The sequence below is a fragment of the Aotus nancymaae genome, unplaced genomic scaffold (genome assembly GCF_030222135.1).
Source record: "Aotus nancymaae isolate 86718 unplaced genomic scaffold, 86718_ANA_hifiasm-v0.15.2.pri h1tg000003l, whole genome shotgun sequence".
NCBI classification, from domain to species: domain Eukaryota; kingdom Metazoa; phylum Chordata; class Mammalia; order Primates; family Aotidae; genus Aotus; species Aotus nancymaae.
In genome coordinates, this window is record NW_026988414.1 from 4,088,023 (window position 1) to 4,111,297 (window position 23,275).

Below are 23,275 nucleotides of genomic sequence, written 5' to 3' on the forward strand. Positions count from 1 at the left end.
ACACCAAGTCTTGTCATCACAGTGTGACCCTGGGCCTGTCATGTCTCTGAACCTCCCTTTTTCCATCTGTTAGGCAGTGTGGACACCACCACCTCACCTGGGAGCCTGGGGCAGTGAGGGCAGCAGCAGGCCCAGTTGTTTCCCACGGTTCACAGGGTCACCTTGGGCACTGCCTGGCTCAGGGCTCAGCACACGGCAGGGGCCTCACATGCGTTTATTTAGGACCCTCCGTTCCCCTTCCTCCCAGCTCCAGGGACTGGGGATGAATGGTGGTGGTGATCCCTCATGGATTTCCTGAACAAATCTTTCCCTGGCACCAGTTGGTGCTAGAGAAAAGGCACCAGGCCCTGAGCGAGGTGCCAAGGACACAGCCGGGTATGATGCAGGCTGTTGCCTACATGGCACCCACAGATGGAGGGGTAGATGGGACCAAACTTGCAGGAAATACGGTTTCTAGAGTGCCATGCCACAGGCATTCATTCGGAGCACGTTGACTGTGTGCCTGGCTCTCCATGTCCTTTTGGTTCACCGAATGAATGAATGAGTGAGTGAGTGAGTGAGCTTTCCACATGCGCCAGCTGGGAAGGTGTTGGCCTAACATCCACCTCCCCAGGGAGGAGGTGTGGCCAGGCCGGCGTGCTGGGGCTGCCCTCTCATGCTGCTCTGCTGACTGCTGCTGGCCACAGCCTGGAATGGCAGCCGTCTCCTCCCAGTATCTTCCTGGGCTGCTCTGGGTTGGGGGTGGGGGTGCAGTGAGCAAGAAGGAAACCGAGGGGCTGGCTTCCTTAGGGTTTTGTAAACACTCCTCCCTGGCCCCCTCTGAAAATGAGGAAACAGCTCAGGGAGAGAAGAAACCAGTCTGGTCAGGAGCAAGATCACAGCAGAGCTACTTGCTGAGGCCTGAGAGCCCCCAACTCCAAGGCTGGGCCTGGGCTCGGCAGGGAAAGGAGCTGATCAGGTTTCCTGACCCCACCGCCCTCTTGGCCACCCTCATGTCCCTCTGAGCTTGTTTCTTCACCTGTTAAGCGGGTCAGGGTGCAGTCACTCCCTGCCGAGGTGACCATGAGGATGGGGTGGCACAGCCAGGCGTGCCCGGAAGGGCTCTGCAGGCCCCACAGACTGATGCTTACTATCTGTGTCACCTTGGGCTACCATCGCTGGGCCTCGGTCTTAGCCCCTTTGCCCTAAAGGTCCCGAGCAGCTGGTTCTCCTGCAGGTTTACAGCACCTGCTTGTGAAGCATCTCCAAAGGCCGAGTCCAGTGGAGCGCTCAGGAAATAGGGCATCGAGGGGGACATGCTGAACTGTCTCTCACCTGCAGGGTCTCTTCTGGGGTCTATGAGCCAGTTGTGATTGAAAGCCATTGAGGAGCAGGTGTCCGGGCTGGAGAAGAGGCCTGCTTTCTCTGGAGTCCAGGCCCGCATCATTCCATGAGGAACGTTCCCCTTCGGATCACCTTTGCGCCACGTCTCATCCATGCCTCCTCCACGCACTCCAGTCCACACTGTCCCCCTAGCATCATTCCATTACCCTCCCATCCACGCTGGGACCCTCCTGGCCAGCCAAGGCCCAGGCACCACTGTGAATATTCTCCTCTGAACCACTAGAGGGCAGGCCAGGTGGGCCCGTGCAGCCCGTGAGCCAGACAGCTGGCCAGGACTGCCTCTGCTAGAGGCCGACCTGTCCCTCTGGCTGAGGACATGCAGCGGCTCCTTAATGCAGGGATGCCTGTGGCTGAGGGGCCTCTCTACCTGTGTCCCCACTCCAGGAGCACTGGCTTTGGTCATGTCTTGGCGGCAGGGCCTTGCTCCATTGTTCCCTTGCCCTGGTGGTTGCGGGGGGTGGGGAGGGCGCAGACTGCCTCCAGAATCCTGCCACCTGTGACCGTCTGACTGCTTAGTGCTTCAGCTGTCCCTTCCTTGTGTCCTGGGGGACCTGCTGGCAGCCTCTTCCTGGGAGCTGTGACCTCAGACCCCACCCACACTCCAGATGGAGACCCCTGCCTCCCCTGTGAATGCCCCCTGCTGCCTTGCAGCCTGCACTTTGCACATGCTCACCGCCCCCCCAAGGACAGCCCCGCTGACCCCTCACCTCCCCTTCCCTGGGCCCCTTCCCAAGGACTCCTGGTCACTGCCTGCTGTGCAGTCAGTGGCCCAGGGCCCAGCAGCCCGGCGGGAACGGGTGCTGCCTCTCCTCCCTCCAGTCAGCTCCAGCGCAGGTCTGAGCACCGATGGTGCCCTCTGCCCAGGGCTGGGTCCTGAGCAGCTGGTTCTCCTGCAGGAAGAAGGTTGGAGCAAAGTCCTTCTCTGCCCCCAGGGTCAGCTGCCCAGCCTGGGGTGGATGCCAGAGAGGCAGGTGGACCGTGGCTGGACTGGTCTGGAGCTGGTTTCCTTGCCACAAAAGCCTCAGCCTTCCTCTGGAAGCATTCCCTGTCTGGGCAAGGGGGAAGGGCTCCTTTAAGGGGTGTGCTTTCCCAGCAGGTAGCAGTCTGGCCCTGCCCCCCACTAAAGCCTCTGCTCTCAGCACTTTCCCCCAGAGTCCTTGTAACTTGCTTGAAGGTGGGTTCTGGCTGCCAGCCAGTCCCTGGACAAACTCCCTGCCCCTTTTAAATTTCACTCATTTTGTATAAACCCAGCAGGCTGGTGTTTACTCCGCCCTGTAGCTTTGTTCATTTTTTCTTTCCTCCTTTCTTGTTGAGTTCACGGTTCAATATTGCCTCCTCCCCCAGGTGAGGGGAGTGCTGCTTTTCTCTGCCCTACCTGCCGGCTGGTTCCAGCAGCGCTGGGGTCCGGGATAGGGCTTCTCTCTCTGGGAGGGGTGCAGGTGCCCTCCCCAGGCTGGGAGGTTCCTTCCCTAGTTCCCCTTCTGCCCCTGCTGGTGAGAGTTGGGCTTCTTGGTCTTAGAACTCCCCGGCATTGGGACCAGAGCATTTTTAGCGTTTGTTGTTGTTTTACTCACCTAACTCTTAGAAAATGAATGTTAGAAGGTGCCTGCCAAGGCGGGACAGTGTTTGCTCGGGCTGGAGAAGGCTCTGCTCAGCCCCAAGGGTCCCCTCCTGCCCCACAGATACTGGCACTTTAAAAGGAAGCTGACTGCACTGTGTCTGACAAATTGGCCCCAGACGATGGGGGAGTTCTGTCCTGCCCTTCTGTGTCTCTGACCTCACCCAGCCTAGGATGGAGGTGCATTCAGGGTAGATTTGCATCTCATTCAAAGTTCTGGGGCTTTGGGCAGAAAACAGCTGACTTTGGCGCTGTTGGGGAGACTCCTCCAGACCAGGACCACCAGAAGGAGACAGAGCCTGCCACATCCTCTCATGCCAGGCCCTGGGCCAGGGTGATTGGACTGAGAATTCAGTCACAACCAAATTGATGCTGGCTGGAGCCAGAGGCCAGAAGGTGTGGCCTTGTTGCCCCCATATGGGAGCCCTGTCTTCAGCCCTCATGTCCCCTTGAGCTCAGTGAATACCCACCAGGTGCCCACAGCTCCTGGACTTCAAATTCTATATATTAAGAGAGATGCAGAGTATATCAGAGATATTTTTGGAAAGGAATTGGTCTATGCAATGTCAGTTTGGAATCTTCTTCAAAGTTTAACGTTTTTATTAGCAGATTTAAAGAAAATAAAGGTCTACAATATCTTTAGGTTTTTTTTTTTTTCCTGTTTACCTCACAAACTGACCACACGGCATGTCTGCCAGGATGGAGCTGTCCATGTTTTCCTCTGTCTTTAGGGAGGTGATCAAGGAGATGGAGGGAGGGGTCTTCCTTGTCTTTAACTCCCCTCCTTTCTAACAGTGTCGCCACCACTCCTTCAGTGGCTGTTTGTTTCCCTGTCCCAGCTTCTGTTGTAGAAAATAACATTGTTAGGGGAAATCGGCCTAGTGTCAGTGTCTTGGTTTAGGGGAAAAAATTAAATGTTTCGGCTTTTGTTTCTTTTGCTGTTTTGTTTTTACCTTGTTACTGTATCACGTTGACTTTAGGGTCAAAGACAACATCAGAAGGAAGTCAAATATGTATAGTGACATTCCAGGGTGGGGAAGCCATAGGGGCCAGGGTTCTCCCGGTCCTGGCTACGGTCACGGTCACAATCGTCGCCACCTTCATCGCTCCAGATTCCTGGGGAGGAAACTGAGAAGACCATTACCTCCCAGCCTCCTACCAAGTGAAAGCCCTGTCCTCAGGGCCAGGTTCTAACCACTGCCCTGTGGACCTTCCCTGCAATCAAGTGGCCTCTAAGGAGCATGCCTGAGGACAAATAACTGTGACTCAGTTTCCTTACCTGCAAATGGGGTTATCAAATAACACAAGTGTGCAGCCTGATCTGTAGGAGGTATGAGTGTGTTCCCAAACCACAGCCCCAGGTTCCGTCCTTTACAGGCTTGACTTGCCCTGGGCCCCTCAGCCGTTTCTGTCACAGGTTGCTCTGGGACAGGCAAGTCACTCTGGGTCTTTAACGAGCTTGGAGGTGGCAGGAAGCCTCAATGGTTTTGGCCAGGCCAGAAGGAACCAGGGCTCCAGCTCTACACCAGGATAGCATTCACACCACTCCTCAGTGCTGACCCCCACTCATGGCCCCTGTAAACCCTTCCTCTGCTCTGTGCACAACCGCGGAGGTAGGTAAAAGTGGGCTCCTACCTGAGCCCAGAGTCTCCTGAGAGAGAAGGAAAAACGCAACATGGGGAAAACCCCTCCCTACTCAAAATACAAAAATTAGCTAGGCGTGGTGGTGAGTGCCTGTAATCCCAGCTACTCAGGAGGCTAAGGCAGGAGAATCGCTTGAACCTGGGAGGTAGAGGTTGTGGTGAGCCAAGACTGCGCCATTGCACTCCACCCTGGGCAACAAAGCAAGACTCCTGGCTCAAAAAAAAAAAGCAGTTGCTCTTGTCAGCTTTACTCCATAGTCACAGATGGGCTTCCAACAAACCAAGGAGATAAATGCCAGAGGGAGCAAACTATGCCAGGCTCACAGCACATCTCTCCCTGAACCCCCCAGGTGGGGACAGCAGGCCAAGGGCCTCCACATAACCCCTCAGGGAGGCCTGGAGTCCTCAGATGCTGTACTCTGTAGCACTCCAGGATCTAAACAATCACTGAATCTTAAAAAGCTGGCTGATTGGTTCAAAGCTCTTTGGGCCGAGCGCGGTGGCTCACGCCTGTAATCCCAGCACAGTGGGAAGCTGAGTCAGGCAGATGACCTGAGGTCAGGAGTTTAAGACCAACCTGGCCAACATGGTGAAAAACCATCTCTACTAAAAATACAAAAATTAGCTGGGTGTGATGGCACACCCCTGTAGTCCCAGCTACTTGGGAGGCTGAGGCAGGAGAATCATTTGAACCCAGGAGACGGAGGTTGCAGTAAGACGAGATCATGCCACTGCACTCCAGCCTGGATGACAGAGTGAGACTCCGTCTCAGGAAAAAAAAAAAAAAAAAAAGCTCTTCGTGCCAAGCCTCCTGCCAGGGATACAGGAGCAACCACAGACCCTACCCTTAGGGAGCTGATAGGGCCAGATTAAAAAATGCATCGGTGAATTAAAAGGCACAGGGGGCTGGGCACAGTGGCTCACGCCTGTAATTCTAACACTGGAAGGCCGAGTTGGGAGGATCGTTTGAGTCCAGGAGTTCAACACCAGCCTGGGCAACATAGAACTTAAAAAAAGCCAGGCGCGGTGACTCGTACCTGTAATCCCAGCACTTTGGGAGGCCGAGGCGGGCGGATCATGAGGTCAGGAGTTCGAGACCACCCTGGCCAACATGGCGAAAACCCGTCTCTACTAAAAATACATAATTTAGCTGGGCGTGGTGGTGGGCTCCTGTAATCCCAGCTACTCGGGAAGCTGAGGCAGGAGAATCACTTGAACCCGGGAGGTGGAGGTTGCAGTGAACTGAGATTGTGCCATTGTACTCCAGTCTGGGTGACAAAAGCAAGACTTCATTTCAAAAAAAATAAAAAGCCTTCACGGCTGGCTTCCCTGAGGGACGTGGCGTCACGGTGAGACCCGGAGGAGCAGCCACCCCTTGAGTGGTGAGGGACCGGGTTCCTGTCTCTGTAGCTGGAGAAGCGTGGAAGATGATCTGGCCCAACATCGCTTTGTTCTCAGAGGAAGGGCCCTCCAAGACCAGGGAGGGGCCTGTGCGCGGGTCCTGGTCCCAAAGGTGACATCCGAAGGGTGGCCCGGGAGACCGGGCGATGGGGCGCCCCTCTCCACCAATCCAAATCCTCCCCATCCATGCTGGCTTCGGAGAGACCCTCCCCCACCCATCCCAGGCCAGAAAGTGAACATTCTCTGCACCTCTCCCACCCGTGTCGGTTTCACCACTGACCTATCCCTCTGAGCCTCGCTTTTCCCATCTGAAAATGGAACTTCCGATCCCTCACTCCCATCCCACTCTGGCTCCAGGACTCTGGGATATTTAGAGATTAACTTTTGGTGGGGCGGCTACAGACTATGGCCATGAAGGCCAGGGAGTCTGGGTTCCCAACTCGGTCCCATTCCCTAGGGAGATTCGGGCAGCAACCGGCCAGGCAATGTCCTTGAGAACTACATTTCCCGAAATGCAAAGGGGAGAAGGCGGTTCCTGCTAGTCTCGGACGACGAGGGGCCTGAAACCTGAGCCGGCTTGGGAACTACAACTCCCGGCGTGCTCCGCGGTCCAAAAACCGGAAAAGCGTGACCCGGAACCGGATGTGGCTTGCGGCACCGGTGACTGAGCGCGGGGGGAAATGGTGAGATTGGGACTGAGTGCCGGAGATACGGGCGTCTGGGGGTGGGGTCCCGGGTCTGCTCAGGAGCTGGGACTTGGGCACTTGGAACGGGGATTGCTCTCCCGCCTGCCCATTGTACGGACAACACCGAGGCCTGGCATTCTCTCCCAGCCTAGAAACTGATCCCTAGTCAGCCCTTTAGCATCTGTTGAATGAATGGGAAGCTTAGACAGTGATACAGCCGCGACGCCCCGCTTCCATTAGTGCGCGGAAATGGAGAGTCACTTTGTCAGCTGAGACCTCCCTTTTTCTCCAGGCCACGGGGACAGACCAGGTGGTGGGACTCGGCCTCGTCGCCGTTAGCCTGATCATCTTCACTTACTACACGGCCTGGGTGATTCTCTTGGTATGTGATTCTCCCCGCCCGCTGCTCACCTTCCCCGAGCTCTGGCACCGCCAAAGCAGCTACAATATAGGCGCTAGGCACGGCGCTGGCATCATTGCCTGCCTCATCTCATGAAATATCCAGAACAGTTCTATGAGGAAGATGCCAATGGTGCCGCATTTTATAGATGAGATAGCTGAGGATCGGGGAGACGGATGTAGCTCAAGATTGCATCCTTGGCCGGGTGCGGTGGCTCAAGCCTGTAATCCCAGCACTTTGGGAGGCCGAGGCGGGTGGATCACGAGGTCAAGAGATCGAGACCATCCTGGTCAACATGGTGAAACCCCGTCTCTACTAAAAATACAAAAAATTAGCTGGGCATGGTGGCGCATGCCTGTAATCCCAGCTACTCAGGAGGCTGAGGCAGGAGAATTGCCTAAACCCAGGAGGCGGAGGTTGCGGTGAGCCGAGATCGCGCCATTGCACTCCAGCCTGGATAACAAAAGCGAAACTCCGTCTCAAAAAAAAAAAAAAAAAAAAAAAAAAGATTGCATCCTTAGCCGCTACACTTAAAACTCTGTTTCCAGCTTGCTTTGACTTTTGGAGGAGTTCTGTGCCTTCTGGGTTATCCTGCTGACTCTTGGCCATGGCGAGCACCAGTGATATTTGTGAAGACCTTCAGGATATTTTTTTTTCTTGTGGGAAAACTTGTTGGTCATTATTTAAGAAGTGCAGTGTGTTTGGAAGTGCAGAACGTGGTATCTTTTAAAGAAAAAATATTCGTGAAAAAGCCGGGAGGCCCAGGTTGGGAATCAATCGATTCCTCATGTACCATTTGCTAGGCTGTGAGTGCCTTGGCAGGCACCAAAGCAAGTGCCTGGTAAATACCAGTAAGAAATTAAGGAAGGATCAGTATTAACCATCACATTGCTCAAGAGAAAAAAAAAATTAAGGAAGGAAAAAAACATGACACCCAAATCCCATAATCTTAAAGAAAAGCAAATCCAGTTCCAATGCTCTGAATGGGTCAGCCCCTTAGATGGAGGAGGTGGGATGTTTGGGCTTGGGGGCTGGGCAAGGCAAGCAAGGCTCACCAGAGCTCTGCCCTCGATGCCAGCCATTCATCGACAGCCAGCATGTCATCCACAAGTATTTCCTGCCCCGCGCCTACGCTGTCGCCATCCCACTGGCCGCAGGCCTCCTGCTACTCCTGTTTGTGGGTAAGTCATCACCTCCTCCCCTTGACCCTGGGCAGGGTTTCGGGAGGACCCACCTCTGAAGGTGCTTCCACACTTTGACACTGCTGGAAGCTCCTTGCCCTGCACTCACCCCTGGGGTTTTCCTGTTATCCTTCGAGGCTGCCAGTCAGTAGCCTCTGGGCTTCCTGGTGCCTCAGGCTTTTTGGACTCCAGTGACCTGTCCCCCTCTTTTCTTCCCTCAACCCCATCATCACTCTGCCCACCTCAGTCACCCTCTCATCACCCTGACTTCTAATTCCTGCCCCTCTCTATCTCATGCCTTCCTGGGGATGGGGACTGTGTCTCCATCATTACTGTGCATCTAGAATGCGTTGTGGCACTGAGGTTGTGCTCGCAAAGTCATTTGGATGAGTCAGTCAACAGCCGGGTGCCTGGATGATGGGTGGATGGATGGGTGGGTGGGTGGGTGAGGTGTAGGTGGTGGGCAGGTAGGTAGGTGGACAGGTGGTTGATTAGGTGATCGATAGATGGGTGGATCTTGTTCCCCTTGGAATCTGAAACATTAAATGCAGCATCTTGCCTGAGGCAGGCACTCAGTTGGTGTTTGTTGAATGAATGTGAATGGACGTATGGCTTGATGAATGACTGGGGAGATGAGCAGGTCCCCTGGAGGGTAGTTGGGTAGGTGCACAGCCTTGCATGTGGGTGGCTCTGCCATGTCATGCCCTGATCTCCCAGCAGCCCTGAGCCCAGATGTTATGTGGCCTTTCTGGTCTGTGTATTCCAGGACTGTTCATCACCTACGTGATGCTGAAGAGCAAGACGGTGACCAAGAAGACTCAGTGAAGCTCCTGCGGGGATGAGGCTGCCAGCCCCTTCTCTGCCTCCCCTCCAGGGCAGGGACCAATCGGGGGAGCCTGCAGAACCTTCCCAGGCACAGTGGCGCACCAAGCCTGGCTGTCCTGCAGAGTCCCCATGGCATGGAACTTAGCCCTGACTGACTGGAGCCCCCTCCCCTGTTCTCCCTTCCAGAAGCTAGGAGGGAGGGACACCTGGAAGACTCTGGTCACCCCCTTCTTGCCCAGGGCCTGAAAGATGCTGGTCCTCCCGACCTCACTCTTAAACTCCCTGCTACCTTTTCCCCTGGGTTCTGCCATCATGCCTCATTTCCCCTCCTGTCACATGCTGACATTGGACTTAGCAGGTTCTAAGGCCACATGTGTGACCTCTGACCTCTCCCCACAAGCCCTCTCCTCCACCAAGGCAACTTTCCTTAGCCTGACACAGCCCCACACCCCACAAGCCCTTCTGGACCTGGAAAGCCTGGGGAAGAACTGACAGACCCCAGGACCACCCGTAGGGCTCAGGGCACATTATGGTAGCCTCCCACTGACCGACCACTCCTCATGGAGGCCCAGCCCCCCAACCCCAGGGCTGGCCTGTTTGGGAGAGCTGACCAATAAATGCTGACTAATTGTGTGTTTGTCTCTGTGCTGTTTCCCGAGTGTCGGGGCTGGAGGGGGCTAGGAGCTGGCTCTTCCATCGGTCTTGGGTCAGGAGATCCTGTACAATGGGGGTTTCTCGGGGCCTCCTGCCCTGAACCTGTGTGCTGGGGATGAAGCAGAGACTGGGACAGACATGCTTCCTACCCAGTGGAGATCACAGCTGGGTGTCAGTGGAGACCCTGGCGCCCCTCTGCCATGCCTCCCCTGTGCCAGCTTGGTCAGGATGGATTCATTACTTTAGGGACCCTTGGGCCACTCCCCTAAAAGCCCCACAGCCCAACTTAGCGTGGCCCTGAGCAGCAGAGGCTGCTCCTGAGCACAGCAGGGCTGCTCTGTGTTCAGGCTGGCTGGACTGGCCCACCCCCGAGCCTTCCACCAGTCCTACCTTGCCTGGGCAGTTGGCTCTGCGGTTTGCCATGGCACCTAGTGTAAACCCCCATCCCTCAAACCCGGGACCCTCCCTCATCACAGAGCAAAAAGAGGCCAACTGCAGACAACTGCCCTGTCCCCACCTGTTCCACGCTCTGTCTTCCAGTCCAGGCGGAGTTGCCCACTTGGACTTTGGATCCTAACCGTGCATCCCCCAACTGCTGTAGTGGGAGCCTGAGGTCACGGATGGCCCCCCCCATCATGAGAAAAACCTCTACATCTCCACAGGATCCTCCCATTGTTTCCTGGGCGTGATCTGGGATCCCACTTACAGGCGCTCCAACCCAGTAGTTCCCACCAGGTAGCTCCCTCTGTCCATTTCACCAAGCCTCCCCAGAGGGGGTCCACACCTGCTGCCTGCATTTCCTTACCTCCTGCCACACTCAGCGTCTGTCCCCATCACTCTAGGCATGCTCCAGCCACTGAGGCCACCAGTGGTGCCTGCTCTTTATTTTTTTTATTTTGAATTTTTTTTTTTAGAGTTTTGCTCTTGTTGCTCAGGCTGGAGTGCAATGGCACAATCTCGGCTCACCGCAACCTGCGGCATCCCGGGTTCCAGCAATTCTCCTGCCTCAGCCTCCTGAGTAACTGGGATTACAGGCATGAGCCACGATGCCTGGCTAATGTTGTATTTTTAGCAGAGATCGGGTTTCTCCATGTGGTCAGGCTGGTCTTGAACTCCCCACCTCAGGTGATCCGCCCACCTTGGCCTCCCAAAGTGCTGGGATTACAGGCATGAGCCACTGCGCCTGGCCGATGTCCACTCTTCAAATCCAAAGGATGTTTGCTTGACTCTCAGTCACATTTGGCCGTGACAGCCCCTGATCCACTGTCAGCTGCTCTCTTGATGTCTGTGATGACCATTCTTTTTGTTTGTTTGTGACAGAGTCTCGATCTGTTGCCCAGGTTAAGTGATCCTCCTGCCTCAGTCTCCTGAGTAGCTGGGATTACAGGTACCCAACACCATGCCCAGCTAACTTTTGTATTTTTAGTAGAGATGGAGTTTTGCCATGGTGGCCAGGCTGGTCTCGAACTCCTGACCTCAGGTGATCTGCCCGCCTCAGCCTCCCAAAGAGTTGGGATTGCAGGCGTGAGCCACCACGCCTGGCTGTGATGACCATTCTGCTACTTGATGTCTCACTCATGCTGTCTTCTGCCATGCGACGCTGGGCTCCTCAGGGATGTGTCACAGGCCTTCTCACCCTCCCCAGGCTCACCTCTGGCCTGATGCGCTGCACGTGGCCCAGCTGCCCGCCCGACATCCTCATCCTGGGAACCTCAAATACATCCTCTCATGAGCTGAATTCTCAGACTTCTCCCAAATCTGGCTCTCCCCCTCATGCCCTGCCCCATCAAGCGACTGATGTCCTGTGTCCCTTACCTGGCTTTCTTCCCTATCCCTCCACCAACAGGACCCCAAACTTTATCAATTCTCCCTCCAGTTTTCTCCCGGCCTCCAGCCACCCTCCTGATGCAAAGCTACCATCTGGCCTAAGTCACAGATGGCTTCCTCATCACTTCCCCTGCCTGCTCTGGCCCCACCAGTCCAACCATGCATGAAAACCAGTGCCCTTCAAAAACGCACACCTTGACCAGGCATAATGGCTCATGCCTGTAATCCAGCATGTGCGTAACCCCCCAACATGGGCACCGAGAAAGGAGAGCTGTGCAGACCCCAGGCACAATTAGTGCTTGAAGTATAACTTTTATCTAGCTTATATATATAATCATACTTAGTTCCATATAATCTTATATCTACCTTATATATATATATAAATAACCATATGTAGGTTATATATATATATAAGTTATATATGTTTTATATAATCTTTCTATATAATCATATAATGGATTGTAGTCAGAGCTGTACCGACACATTTAGTGCTGATTTATATAATTTTTCTATATAATCATACAGTAGTTTGTAGTAGGAGGAATGCCTAGAGCAGTCACAGAGCAGAAGCAAGTACATGGGAAAACAGCCAGGCCAGGACAAGAATCAATGACCCAGGTGGTAGTGCCACTGCCTGAAAGGACATACATATATGGCAGATCAGGGCCTAGACGGCAGCACTCAGTACCCGCTTGCATGGCCGGCTTGGAGCAAGAGTTATTCCTCCTGAAAAGGAGTGGCAGTACCTTGCATCCAGTTCTTGTGGAAAGTAGGCCTCAGACCTGAGATCCCGCGAACAGCCGAGGGAGAAGAACCCCTCTGGTGTAATTGCGCCACAGCGGCTGTACACCCTGTCTTGCCACTGGGCTGGCTCAAATCATCCTCCTATAAATTATCTTAGAGAAGAGCACGCTCTGTCAGCTCCCACTGCACTGGTTTACAGCATCCCTCTATAGGAATCCTTTGAAGTCTCCAGCCCCCAGATAAGAAGTGTTGCACACGGCACTTGTTGCACACAGCTTACCTCCTTGCCTCGGTGACCTAATGGGGGTGGACCCCCTTTTAGCACACAACCCTCTACTACTGCACATGGCACAGCCCCCTACTGCGCACAGCCCACCTCTCTAACTAGGTGACCTAATGGGGTGGCCCCCTCGCTTGCTACTCATGTGATTATGTATGCCTTATCATTAAGCCTATAGAACTCACTCATGACCCTTCCCCCTGCCTTGTACCTAATAAATACAGATGCTTCTGGATGTTCAGGGCCTCACCTGTCTCCACTCATAGGTGGTGTGGTCCCCAGAGCCCAGCTGTTCTTTTCCAGTTCTTCTGTGTCCTGTCTCTTTATTTCTTGGATCCTGTGACTCAACACAGCAATAGGGGACACCCCACGACCCTGTGGGGCTGTGGCCCTACCCCAGCACTTTGGGAGGCCGAGGTGGGTGGATCACTTGAGGTCAGTAGTTCAAGACCAGCCTGGTCAACATGGTGAAATCCTGTCTCCAACTAAAAACACAAAACTTGACCGGGCGCGGTGGCTCACGCCTGTAATCCCAGCACTTTGGGAGGCCGAGGTGGGCAGATCACGAGGTCAAGAGATAGAGACCATCCTGGCCAACATGGTGAAACCCCGTCTGTACTAAAAATAGAAAAATTAGCCGGGTGTGGTGGAACGAGCCTCTGGTCCCAGCTACGTGGGAGGCTGAGGCGGAAGAATCGCTTGAACCCGGGAGGCGGAGTTTGCAGTGAGCCAAGGCTGCGCCACTGCACTCCAGCCTGGTGACAGAGCAAGACTCCGTCTCAAAAAAAAAAAAAAAAATTTGCCGGATGTGGTGACGTGTACGTGTAATCCCAGCTACTCAGGAGGCTAAGGCATGAGAGTCTCTTGAACCCGGAGGCGGAGGTTGCAGTGAGCCGAGATCGTGCCATTGCACTCCAGCCTGGGCAACAGAGTGAGATTCCATCTCAAAACAAACAAACAAAAACTCTCACACCTTGGCATCTCACACCCACACCCAGACCCACAATACCTCTCTGGGTCCACATGAGGCCCTGCCTGCCAGCCCGCTTTCTCCTCTTCACTCCAGCCTCTCTGGCCTTTCACCTTCTGGACTCACTAAGGCCCTTTGCATGCCTTACTCACCTTGGTCCCATTGATGCTCATCAAGCACCGGCTTGCACAAGGCACTGAACCAGGAAGCAGGAGTGACATGGCCCCTGCTTTCATGGCATCCCCACCCCAGGGGGAGATGAAATAAATAATGAACAAGACAGTCTCTGACAGTGTTAGGGTGGTGAAGAAAATAAAGGTGGTGTGATCAGGAGTGGGGTAGGAGAGCGCTCTGCTGGAGTCTGGCAAGGCGATGAAGGAACAAGGCGAGCGGCCATCCGGGGTCAAGAGTTTCAAGCAGAGGGAATAGAAAATGCAAACGGAGAGTTTGGCGGCTAAGGAACAGAAGGGGCCCGTGCGGCTCAGTGGTGAGTTTAGGAGAGTGGTTTGAGATGGGGCTGGGGCCAGGGTGAGGGGTTTGGGTTTTGTTCCATTGCCATGGGAGCCACTGGAGGCTTTAAGCATGAGAGTGATGTCATCGGAATGATGCTTTTAAAGATCACGCAGGCAGCTGAGCCCCTCCCTCTCGATCACCACTAAATCCCCAAGGCCTAGCACTGCTGGCCCACAGTGAGTGTTCAGTATCTATGTGTTCAATGAATGGATGTCCCCGACTTTCCTGTGTGACCTAGAGGTAGTGACTTCTTTCTCTAGATCTCTGTTTTTTTCACCCAAAAGACTGTCAATGGGAATTTCACGCCAGAGTGGGTGGGCGGCACAGAATTTAGGTTACTGGCCTCCCCAGGCGGCCCTGGTGACCCGAGTCCCCCCGCCCTGGGCGGAATATGGGGGTGCTCCCTCCGCGGGACCCCAGCCAACGTCTGGCAGCCCCGCCCCAGCCGGACCGAGGTCTCAAGGATGCTGCAGCCGCGGGGGCGGGACCCGCAGGCGATCGCCAGCGCCCCCCGCGCGGATTGGGTGCAGTCAAGGTCGGTGCCACGTGATTGGTCGGCCGCGAGGCAGGGGCGGGGCCTGACTCCTGCAGCGGGGCAGCGGGGAACGCGGCCAAAACCCGGGAAGCTGCTGCGGGGGCGATGGCTGCGCCGAGCCCGGGGCCCCGCGAGGTAGGTGCGGACCCGAGAGAGAACAGGAGAGGGAAGGGTTGGTGGGTAGGGGCCGGGCCACTCCTTGGCGAGCGGCGCGGACACGCCCCCATCCAAGCCAGGGAGGGGCCCTGCAGCCGGTGGGGACACGCCCCACGTTGGGCGCCAGGTATGCAGAGGGGCGACCTGGCGGGATCCCTCAGCACTTCCTCAGTTTCTCATCGGGAAAATGGAGAGCATGCCAGAGCTCCTCCTTCAGGGGGCTTTTAGGAGGTCAGGCTCTCATCCATTGCGGGGCACACGGTGGATGCCCGCTACTGGTAGGTCAGCAGCCATGAGCAGCATCGTGCTGGCCCTCCGTGCTGGCCTGGAGGCGCTCAGCGTAGGCGAATGGAATAGATGTGACTGAATCTCCGGCATCACAGCTCCTACTGTCAAGGGTTCTCGTGCAAGGAGCTCAAACTCACAGTAACAAGAGTTCATACCTACCACGAAGGAGCTGTTCTAGTTTTCACGTTGCAGATGAAAAAAATGAGCCACAGAAAGGTTAGGCGATTTACCTGAGGTCACAGGGCTGGTGAGAGATGTCAGTCTCAGGCCAGCTTTGACTGCAGAGCGCACACCCTACCTGATGATAATCATAATCATCCCTCTATTCAGGTGCTGACTGCGTGCCAGGCACTGTGCAGCCCCTCGGGGTACCAGCATCATCCCTATTTTACAGCAGAGGAAACTGAGGCAGAAAGAGATGACGGGAAGTCTCACAAGAAGTGGAAGTGGGACTTGAACCCTGATCTTTTTCCTCTGTGAAGCTGCCACAGGCTGTTTGTGTCCTGTGCCTCTCCCACCAGGTCCTGGCCCCCTCCCCTGAGGCTGGATGCAGAGCAGTGACCTCCAGCCGCCGGGGGCTTCTCTGGCGCCTCCGAGACAAGCAGTCTCGCCTGGGCCTGTTTGAGATCAGCCCGGGGCATGAGCTGCATGGGATGACGTGCATGATGCAGGCAGGGCTGTGGGCTGCCACCCAGGTCTTCATGGACCACCCACCCACGGTGAGTGGCCCATCTGTCCCACGAATCTCCACACCAGCAATGGCAAGACTTGGCTGATGTCCTGTCTGGCTAAAACTGCAGGTGTGAGGATCAGAGAGGGAGGAATGTGCTCGTGTGGGACCTGGAAAGTCTAGGGTGTGTTGGGGTGTGAGGAACCCCCTGACTCAGGTGGTTGCTGTGTGACTCTAGGCGAGTCTCTGCCTCTCTCTGGGCCTCGGTGTCCCTATCTATATAATGGGAGGAGATTGTACCCCTTGATTTCGGAGGCCTTCCCAGCCCTGCCAGGGTATATGGTTGGAAAGGGACCTACCCCCACCCTGCTGGTCTGGCCCATCCTCTCTGGAGCCCAGGCTGAGGCAGGGCTGGCTCAGCAGAAACGTGACCCAACTGCAAGCTCAGCAGCTGGGCAGACCTGGGTGAGCACATGTGGTGTTTGTGTGTGTGCATGTGTGTGCAGTGGGACCACATTCCACAGGCCACATCAGGGCACAGGGACCTGGAGGTCCAGGGAGAGTGTAGAAACTCGAAGGAGTTCTCTAAATTACAAACTGACCTCGTCACCTGCTGAAAAGCTTCCATGGCTCCCCAGTACCCAGCATGACCTCCAGATCCAGCTGCATTCAGCCTCATTCACACTCCCTCCACTGGCTTTACCCGCTGGGGCCCTCCTTTCCTTGCTGGCAACCACCGGTGCTGTTGCTACTGCTGCAAGCATCCTGCTTAGAGGTCACCACCCCCAGGAAGTCTCTGATCTTGCCCCTCCCAGGTTGCATCAGGCAGGTCCCTTGGCTTCAGGGCCATCCCCTTGTACTGGATGGAATCTGGCCTGTGAGTCTGGGAACATGCCTAGCTTGAACTCATGGCCTGGTGCTGGGGACCCAGCGGTGGATGAGATACACTCAGGCCTTTCGTGGATCACTCTTGCCCCCTGGCAGCCCCGGGAGGGCGAGCAACGCATTTGCCCTACACAGGCACACCCAGAAACAACTCCAGTCCCAGTTGGCTGAAGGAATCAAATTGAAGGAGTGGGACAGGCCAGGTGCAGGCCATCTGGAGATCCTGGGGTTAGGCAGCAGGAGACTGCGACTTGCCCTGAGCTCCTCCACCTCTCCCTGCAGGGGCCGCCCTCCCAGGACGATTTCTCCGAGGTCCTAACCCAGGTTCATGAGGTAGGAAGCCCCAGAGTCCTGTGTGGGAGGGGCGTGTGATGGTCTTGCTCTCTGCAGTTTTCTCATCTGTGCAGTAGGAGTGAAGGCTTGTCCCTGAGCCTTGAGCCTTGCAGGAAGGGTGTGGCCACCGTGCCCCTCCTGACCCAGGACCAACTGCACACACCTGGGCCCACGCAGACACTCCAGAGGCAGCTCTTCCTCCCCTGCAGGGCTTCGAGCTAGGCACGCTGGCCGGCCCCGCCTTTGCCTGGCTGCGCCGCTCTCTGGGCCTGGCGGAGGAGGACTATCAGGCTGCCCTGGGCCCCGGCGGCCCTTACCTGCAGTTCCTCAGCACGTCCAAGAGCAAGGCCAGCTTCTTCCTGTCGTGAGCTTGCGGCAGGGGTGGGGTAGGGGTGGGAGTGGTGCCCCTGGCTGGGAGGGCAGAATTCCCCGTGGCGGCGAGGGTCCCCTGGGTCCCCTGAAGAGAGAAACAGAGCAGCCTTAATCAGGGAGGGTCAGGGCCGGATGGAGGACAAATGACCGGGGAGAGAAGGAGAGCGGGGGCCGGAGGAGAGGGGCTGTACCGAGACCCGGGAGCGAGATCCGCGGCACAGGTCGGGGAAGGGGGCCGGGTGGGAGCCGCTCCAGCCAGGCCTGGGCAGTGACCTCTTTCTCCTGCCCCCCAGCCACGACCAGCGCTTCTTCCTGAAGACCCAGGGGCGCCGGGAGGTGCAGGTGCTGCTCGCCCACCTGCCCCGCTACGTGCAGCACCTGCAGCGGCACCCGCACTCGCTGCTGGCGCGGTTGCTGGGTACGCAGCTGCGGGCGGGGCTCGGTGGGGATGGGTCCCAGGTGGTAATGTACCTGAGGAGGGCGGGGTACGTGAGGGGTCCCAAATGGGTGGATTTGAGATTGGACGACGTGGGGGTGGGGTCGTGCGTGGGGGCGGGGCACCACTGGGGCTGTGTTTAGAGGTAGGGTCGGGTCGGGATCCGAACCCCAGCCGTGGAAGGGTCCAGGTGCTGCCGATCTTGAGAAGGAGGTGTGGTCTGGCGCTGGGACTGGCGCCGGATGAACGCCGGGTTGTGGAGTTTGGAGACCCTCACTCACCCGGCGTCCTCTCCCCTTCCAGGAGTGCACAGTCTGCGGGTGGACCGGGGAAAGAAGGTGGGTGAGGCTGAGGTGAGGTGACTGGGCAGAGTGGGCGGCTGGAGGGCGACAGCCGGCCTCCCTCACTCCCTGTCCCGGCCCCTAGACATACTTCATCATCATGCAGAGCGTCTTCTACCCCGCCGGCCGCATCTCTGAGAGGTGAGTGGCCTGGAGCAGGCTCGGGGCCCCACCCCAGCCTGAACTCACCGCCCGAAGCACCCACACTCCCTAGCCAGACACCGAAACTGAGGCCCAGGAAGGAGAAGGGCATTCCCAAGATCTGGGGGATCAGAGACAATGAAGTCGGCGCCCAGCGTCTCTGGAGCACTCAGCATGCGTTAGGCCCTGTGTTGGACCCTTCACACCTTTTTAATTCCCAGGAGGACGCTGAGGGGCAGCTCTTATCCTCCTTCCTAGATGAGAAACCGAGGAAGGAGAAGGCCACACAACTAACATGTGGGGAGCAGGGACTCAGACCCAGCCTCTGGCCACGTGCACGTGGCCCCCTGTGCCTTCCAGTGCTGACTCTGCCCACTGGTTCCCTGTGAGCGCTCCCCTGCCACCCCGCCCCTTGCCATTGGCTGCCCCCAGGCCCTGGTGCCGCCACCTAGGGTTGGATCCCTGTGTCTGGGACATCCTCAGGGGTGACAAGGTGTCCAGAGGCAGGCACAGGCAGGGCTCAAGCCTGGGCTGGGCCTCCAGCAGCCTGAGTGTGAATACCTGCTCTGCTCTTATCTTTAACTCAGAAACAATAATAGACAGGGGTTCAGCTACAGGGCCAGGCATGGTGGGTTGTGCTTGTAATCACAGCACTTTGGGAGGCCAAGGGAGGAGGATTACGTGAGCCCAGGAGTTGGAGACCACCCAGGGCAATATAGTGAGACCCTGCCTCTATAAAAAAATGAAAAAATTGGCCAGGAACAGTAGCTCATACCTATAATCCCAACACTTTGGGAGGCCGAGGTAGGCAGATTACCTGAGGTCCTGAGTTCAAGACCAGCCTGACCAGTGTGGAGAAACCCTGTCTCTACTAAAAATACAAAATTAGCTGAGCATGGTGGCAGGCGCTTGTAATCCCAGTTACTCAGGAGGCTGAGGCAGGGGAATCGCTTGAACCCGGGAGGCTGAGGTTGTGGTGAGCCAAGATCACATCATTGCACTCCAGCCTGGGCAACAAGAGTGAAGCTCCATCTAAAAAAAAAAAAAAATAGCCCTGGGTGTGGTGGCATGTGCCCGTAGTCCCAGCTACTTGGGAGGCTGAGGTGGGAGGATCGATTGAGCCCAGGAGGTCAAGGCCTCAGTGAGCCATGTTTGTGTCACTGCACTCTAGCCTGGGTGACAGAGCAAGACCTTGTCTAAAAAAAGAAATACATAAAGAAACAAGACGAGGGTTGTGCTGAGGTTTGGGGATGATTTATGTAATGAGTTCAGTGCACATGAATAGTCACTGGAAGCTCTTGTGAGAGTCTCTGTGTGTCTCAAATCTTTGTAAAGCTGAATTCTGTCCCCCCACTCAGGTATGACATCAAAGGCTGCGAGGTGAGCCGCTGGGTGGAGCCTGCCCCTGAGGGCAGCCCCCTTGTCCTGGTGCTGAAGGACCTCAACTTTCAGGGCAAGACCATCAACCTGGGTGAGCCACGGGGGTGTCCACTGCCTGCTCCTCCTTCATTCAGGGTGAAATTTAGAAGGGTGTCCCTGCTGCCCTCTGCCTGAGTCATTAAGAGACCAGATTCTGGAATCAGGCAGAGCAGAGTTCAAATTCAGGCTCCACAACTTCCTAGCTAGGTGACCAGGGCAGATTACAGAGGAGTTTCCTTATTTGTGAGATGGGGACAGAAATGCCACCTGCTGTCATGGGGCAGAGTGTGTGGAGCACCGTGGTGGTGCGCTCAGGTGGGGGCACTAATGCTCCGGCAGGGCCCCAGCGGAGCTGGTTCCTCCGCCAGATGGAACTGGACACCACTTTCCTCCGGGAGCTCAACGTGCTGGATTACAGCCTCCTGATGGCCTTCCAATGTCTCCACGAGGATGAGAAGGGCCTGGGCAGCAGCCTCGTCTTCCGCACAGCCAGGTGAGCCCCACAGGGGCAACAGCGAGAGTGAGGTGGTGAGAGTAAAAGACACGGGGCTTTGGGAGTGCCTTCCCTCTGCTGGGAGCAGTGCAGGCAAAGGCATGAGGGCTGGAAAGTGCAGTGTGTGTGTGTGTGTGTGTGTGTGTAGAGGGGAGGGCTGGAGAAACCTGGCCAGTAGGGGCAGGAGGGGCACAGGGGGGCAGCAGCAGGGGAGAGAACAGAGGAAGTCCAGTTGGACCAGAGCTTCGGTGACTATTTGAAGAATCTGCTCATTTTCCAGTGGGGCTGTGGAACCATTGAAGGTTTCAGAGCAGAGGAAAAGACCGATTTTTTTTTTTTAATTTTTGCTTTTTTTTTTTTTTTTTTTTTTTTCTGAGATGGAGTCTAGCTCTGTTGCCCAGGCTGGAGTGCAATGGTGCCATCTCGGCTCACTGCAACTTCCACCTCCTGGATTCAAGTGATTCTTCTGCCTCAGCCTCCTGAGTAGCTGGGATTACAGGTGCCCGCCACCATGCCTGCCTAATTTTTGTTTCGTTTTGTTTTGTTGAGACGGAGTCTCTATCAAAAGGAATAAACAACAACAACAAAACTTCTGCAACCCTGAGATTTCTAGGGTTGGATGACTCCAAACAGAAATTTAGGAAATAGACTTACCTGAATTCATATGGCACCGAAGTGAAGATTCCAGGATCTGTGTGGCCCAAAGGCTATAGACCAGTGCCACCCAAAAGAAATATAACTCAAGTCACACATGTTATTGAAAATTTTCTAGTAGACTCATTTTAAAAAGTAAAAACATGGCCGGGTGCTGTGGCTTATGCCTATAATCCCAGCACTTTGGGAGGCTGAGGTGGGCAGATCACAAGGTCAGAAGTTTGAGACCAGCCTGGCCAATATGGTGAAACCCTGTCTCTACTAAAAATACAAAAAATTAGCCTGGCGTGGTGGTGCACACCAGTAGTCCCAGAAACTCAGCAGGCTGAGGCAGGAGAACTGCTCGAACCCGGCAGGCGGAGGTTGCATTGAGCTGAGATTGTGCCACTGCACTCCAGTCTGGGTGACATAGCAAGACTCCGTCTCAAAAAAAAGAAAAAAAATACAAAAATTAGCCGGGTGCGGTGGCAGGCACCTGTAGTCCCAGCTACTTGGGAGGCTGAGGCAGGAGAATCGCTTGAACCCAGGAAAAGGAGGTTGCAGTGAGCCGAGATCATGCCACTGCACTCCAGCCTGGGCAACAAAAGGGAAACTTTGTCTCAAAAAAAAAAAAAAAAAAAAAGTAAAAACAGGTGAAATACTATGGTTTATTTGCTCAATACATCCAAAATGTTCATTTCATAGAATCAACATAAAAATGAATGAGATATTTTACATCCTTTTTTTCATCCTGTCTTTGAAATTGGGTATGTATTGTACTCGTATAGCACATCTCAACCGGGACTGGCCACATTTTGAGGCTCAGTGGCCACATGTGGCCAGCGTCTAAGTACTGAACGGTGCACCTCTAGCCCATCAATTTCACTTTTCTCAGTTTACCTGACTTCACAGACCTGGGCACACAGGAGGTGTGGGAATGAGCAGGCGGAGGGGTGGGCAGCCCAACCAGGTTTGCAGAGCCTACTGGCTGGGGCTTCCTGGAGGAGGTGGCAGCTTCACTCTCCTGTCGGTCCCCAGGTCTGTGGAAGGGGCACAGAGCCCGGAAGAGTCAGAAACGCAAAACCGCCGGTTGCTGCCCGACACCCCCAATGCCCTTCACATCCTGGACGGGCCCGAGCAGCGCTATTTCCTGGGTGTCGTGGATCTCGCCACGGTGTACGGGCTCCGCAAGCGGCTGGAGCACCTGTGGAAGACATTGCGCTACCCGAGCAGGACCTTCTCCACTGTCAGCCCGGCTCGCTACGCCCGTCGCCTCTGCCAGTGGGTGGAGGCGCACACGGAGTGACGGGCGCCCGGCCCCAGCTCTCCGGATCTGGATGATGGGCCGCATGCCTGGAAAGCCGGTTCCCCCGGGCCCGGGCATCTCGCCTGTGCTTCCTCCTGGTGGTCGCCAGAGGGCAGCATCCCCTAACTAATACCGTAACCGCGCAGCCCCGTTCAAGGGTGGTACCGTGCCCAGCATCGTGCCAAGGACTCCCCCACTTTAGCTTATTTAATCCTCAAAAAATGCTATTATTCTCTTTTTACAGACCATGAGATGGAGGCTCAGGGGGTGAAGGGACTGAAACAGATCATTCAGCAATAAATGCTGGATCCAGGACTCAACATGGCTTTTGGATTCCGGAGCCTGTATTCTTAACCACCAACTAACTCCTGGAGCTTGGTCCTCATGATCTGGGCAAGGGGGGAGGCTGAAGGATGCAGCCCTCTTGTCGTCCAGATGGGGAAACTGAGGCCCAGAGACTTTAAGGGGCTTGTGCACTGGTAAGTGGCAAGGTTGGCCCTGAGTACCCGGCCTCCCGACTCCCTGCTCCTGGCCCCTGATACTCTAGGGATGCAGGTGGGAGAAGCTGGGTCCTGGGGGGCTGCCTGGAGCTCTGGGAGGCATTCTGAACGGGGTCCACTATTGATCTCAAGTGAGCTCTGCCCTCTGAAAGTCACTTTCTCATCAGTAAACTGGGGCCAAGGGTCAGTGGTCAAACCAAGCTCTTGGCTGCACAGACATCACCGGGAGCCTGCATGGTCCCTGATCACGCCTTCTCCTTCCTCCAGGAAACTCCAGCCTGGCCTCTGACCCCAGTTCAATCCGACCATGCCCCAACCCAAGCAGGCCTTTCCTCCAGAGCTGCTCCAGGGACCGGCTGTGTGACTGGGGCAAGGTGCTAAACCTCTCTGTGCCTCACTGGTCTAATTTGTAAAATGAAAGGATGGAAACAGACCTCATTAACTCATTAAATATTTGTTGAGCACCTGCCATGTGACAGGCCCTCTGCTGGGTAACGGGGACCTGGGCACGAAGCAAGTGGCATGGTTTCTGCCTTCACAGAACTCTCAGAACTCACAATCTAGGGGAAGGGACCCCTACCTGATCATTTGATGGATGGCGTTAGGGGAGGGGCTTTAACTTCTACACTGAGACCAGAGAAG

General features: G+C 55.6%; 3 protein-coding genes across 4 annotated transcripts in view; all 3 read left to right on the top strand.

Annotated features, from left to right (window-relative positions):
* The window catches only part of EEIG1 (estrogen-induced osteoclastogenesis regulator 1), a 41,368-nt gene extending 37,434 nt beyond the window's left edge, over window positions 1–3,934 (top strand). Inside the window, exon 11 of the mRNA XM_012458066.3 lies at window positions 1,321–3,934. Within this exon, the coding sequence (XP_012313489.1) occupies window positions 1,321–1,366 (46 nt within the window). The 3' untranslated portion in view covers window positions 1,367–3,934. The remainder of the gene's footprint in view (window positions 1–1,320) is intronic.
* Window positions 3,935–6,583: 2,649 nt separating this feature from the next.
* DPM2 (dolichyl-phosphate mannosyltransferase subunit 2, regulatory) lies at window positions 6,584–9,770 on the top strand. Its single transcript, XM_064377665.1, has 4 exons — window positions 6,584–6,728; window positions 7,024–7,113; window positions 8,210–8,312; window positions 9,079–9,770. The coding sequence occupies exons 1-4, from the start codon at window positions 6,726–6,728 to the stop codon at window positions 9,135–9,137; spliced, it is 255 nt and encodes an 84-aa protein (XP_064233735.1). The 5' UTR covers window positions 6,584–6,725; the 3' UTR covers window positions 9,138–9,770.
* A 5,765-nt stretch (window positions 9,771–15,535) lies between these two features.
* Window positions 15,536–23,104, top strand: PIP5KL1 (phosphatidylinositol-4-phosphate 5-kinase like 1). Of its 2 annotated transcripts, none has more exons than XM_012458067.2 (10): window positions 15,536–15,823; window positions 16,942–16,992; window positions 17,202–17,356; window positions 17,658–17,782; window positions 18,104–18,138; window positions 18,227–18,282; window positions 19,641–19,753; window positions 20,041–20,194; window positions 21,866–22,612; window positions 22,901–23,104. In XM_012458067.2, exons 1-9 carry the CDS (start codon window positions 15,758–15,760, stop codon window positions 22,131–22,133), a joined length of 1,023 nt encoding a protein of 340 aa, XP_012313490.1. In that variant the 5' UTR covers window positions 15,536–15,757; the 3' UTR covers window positions 22,134–22,612; window positions 22,901–23,104. The 2 variants fall into 2 exon arrangements, with proteins under 2 accessions (XP_012313490.1, XP_012313491.1); XM_012458068.2 differs by lacking the exon at window positions 15,536–15,823 and adding an exon at window positions 16,603–16,651.
* The last annotated feature ends 171 nt before the right edge of the window (window positions 23,105–23,275 follow it).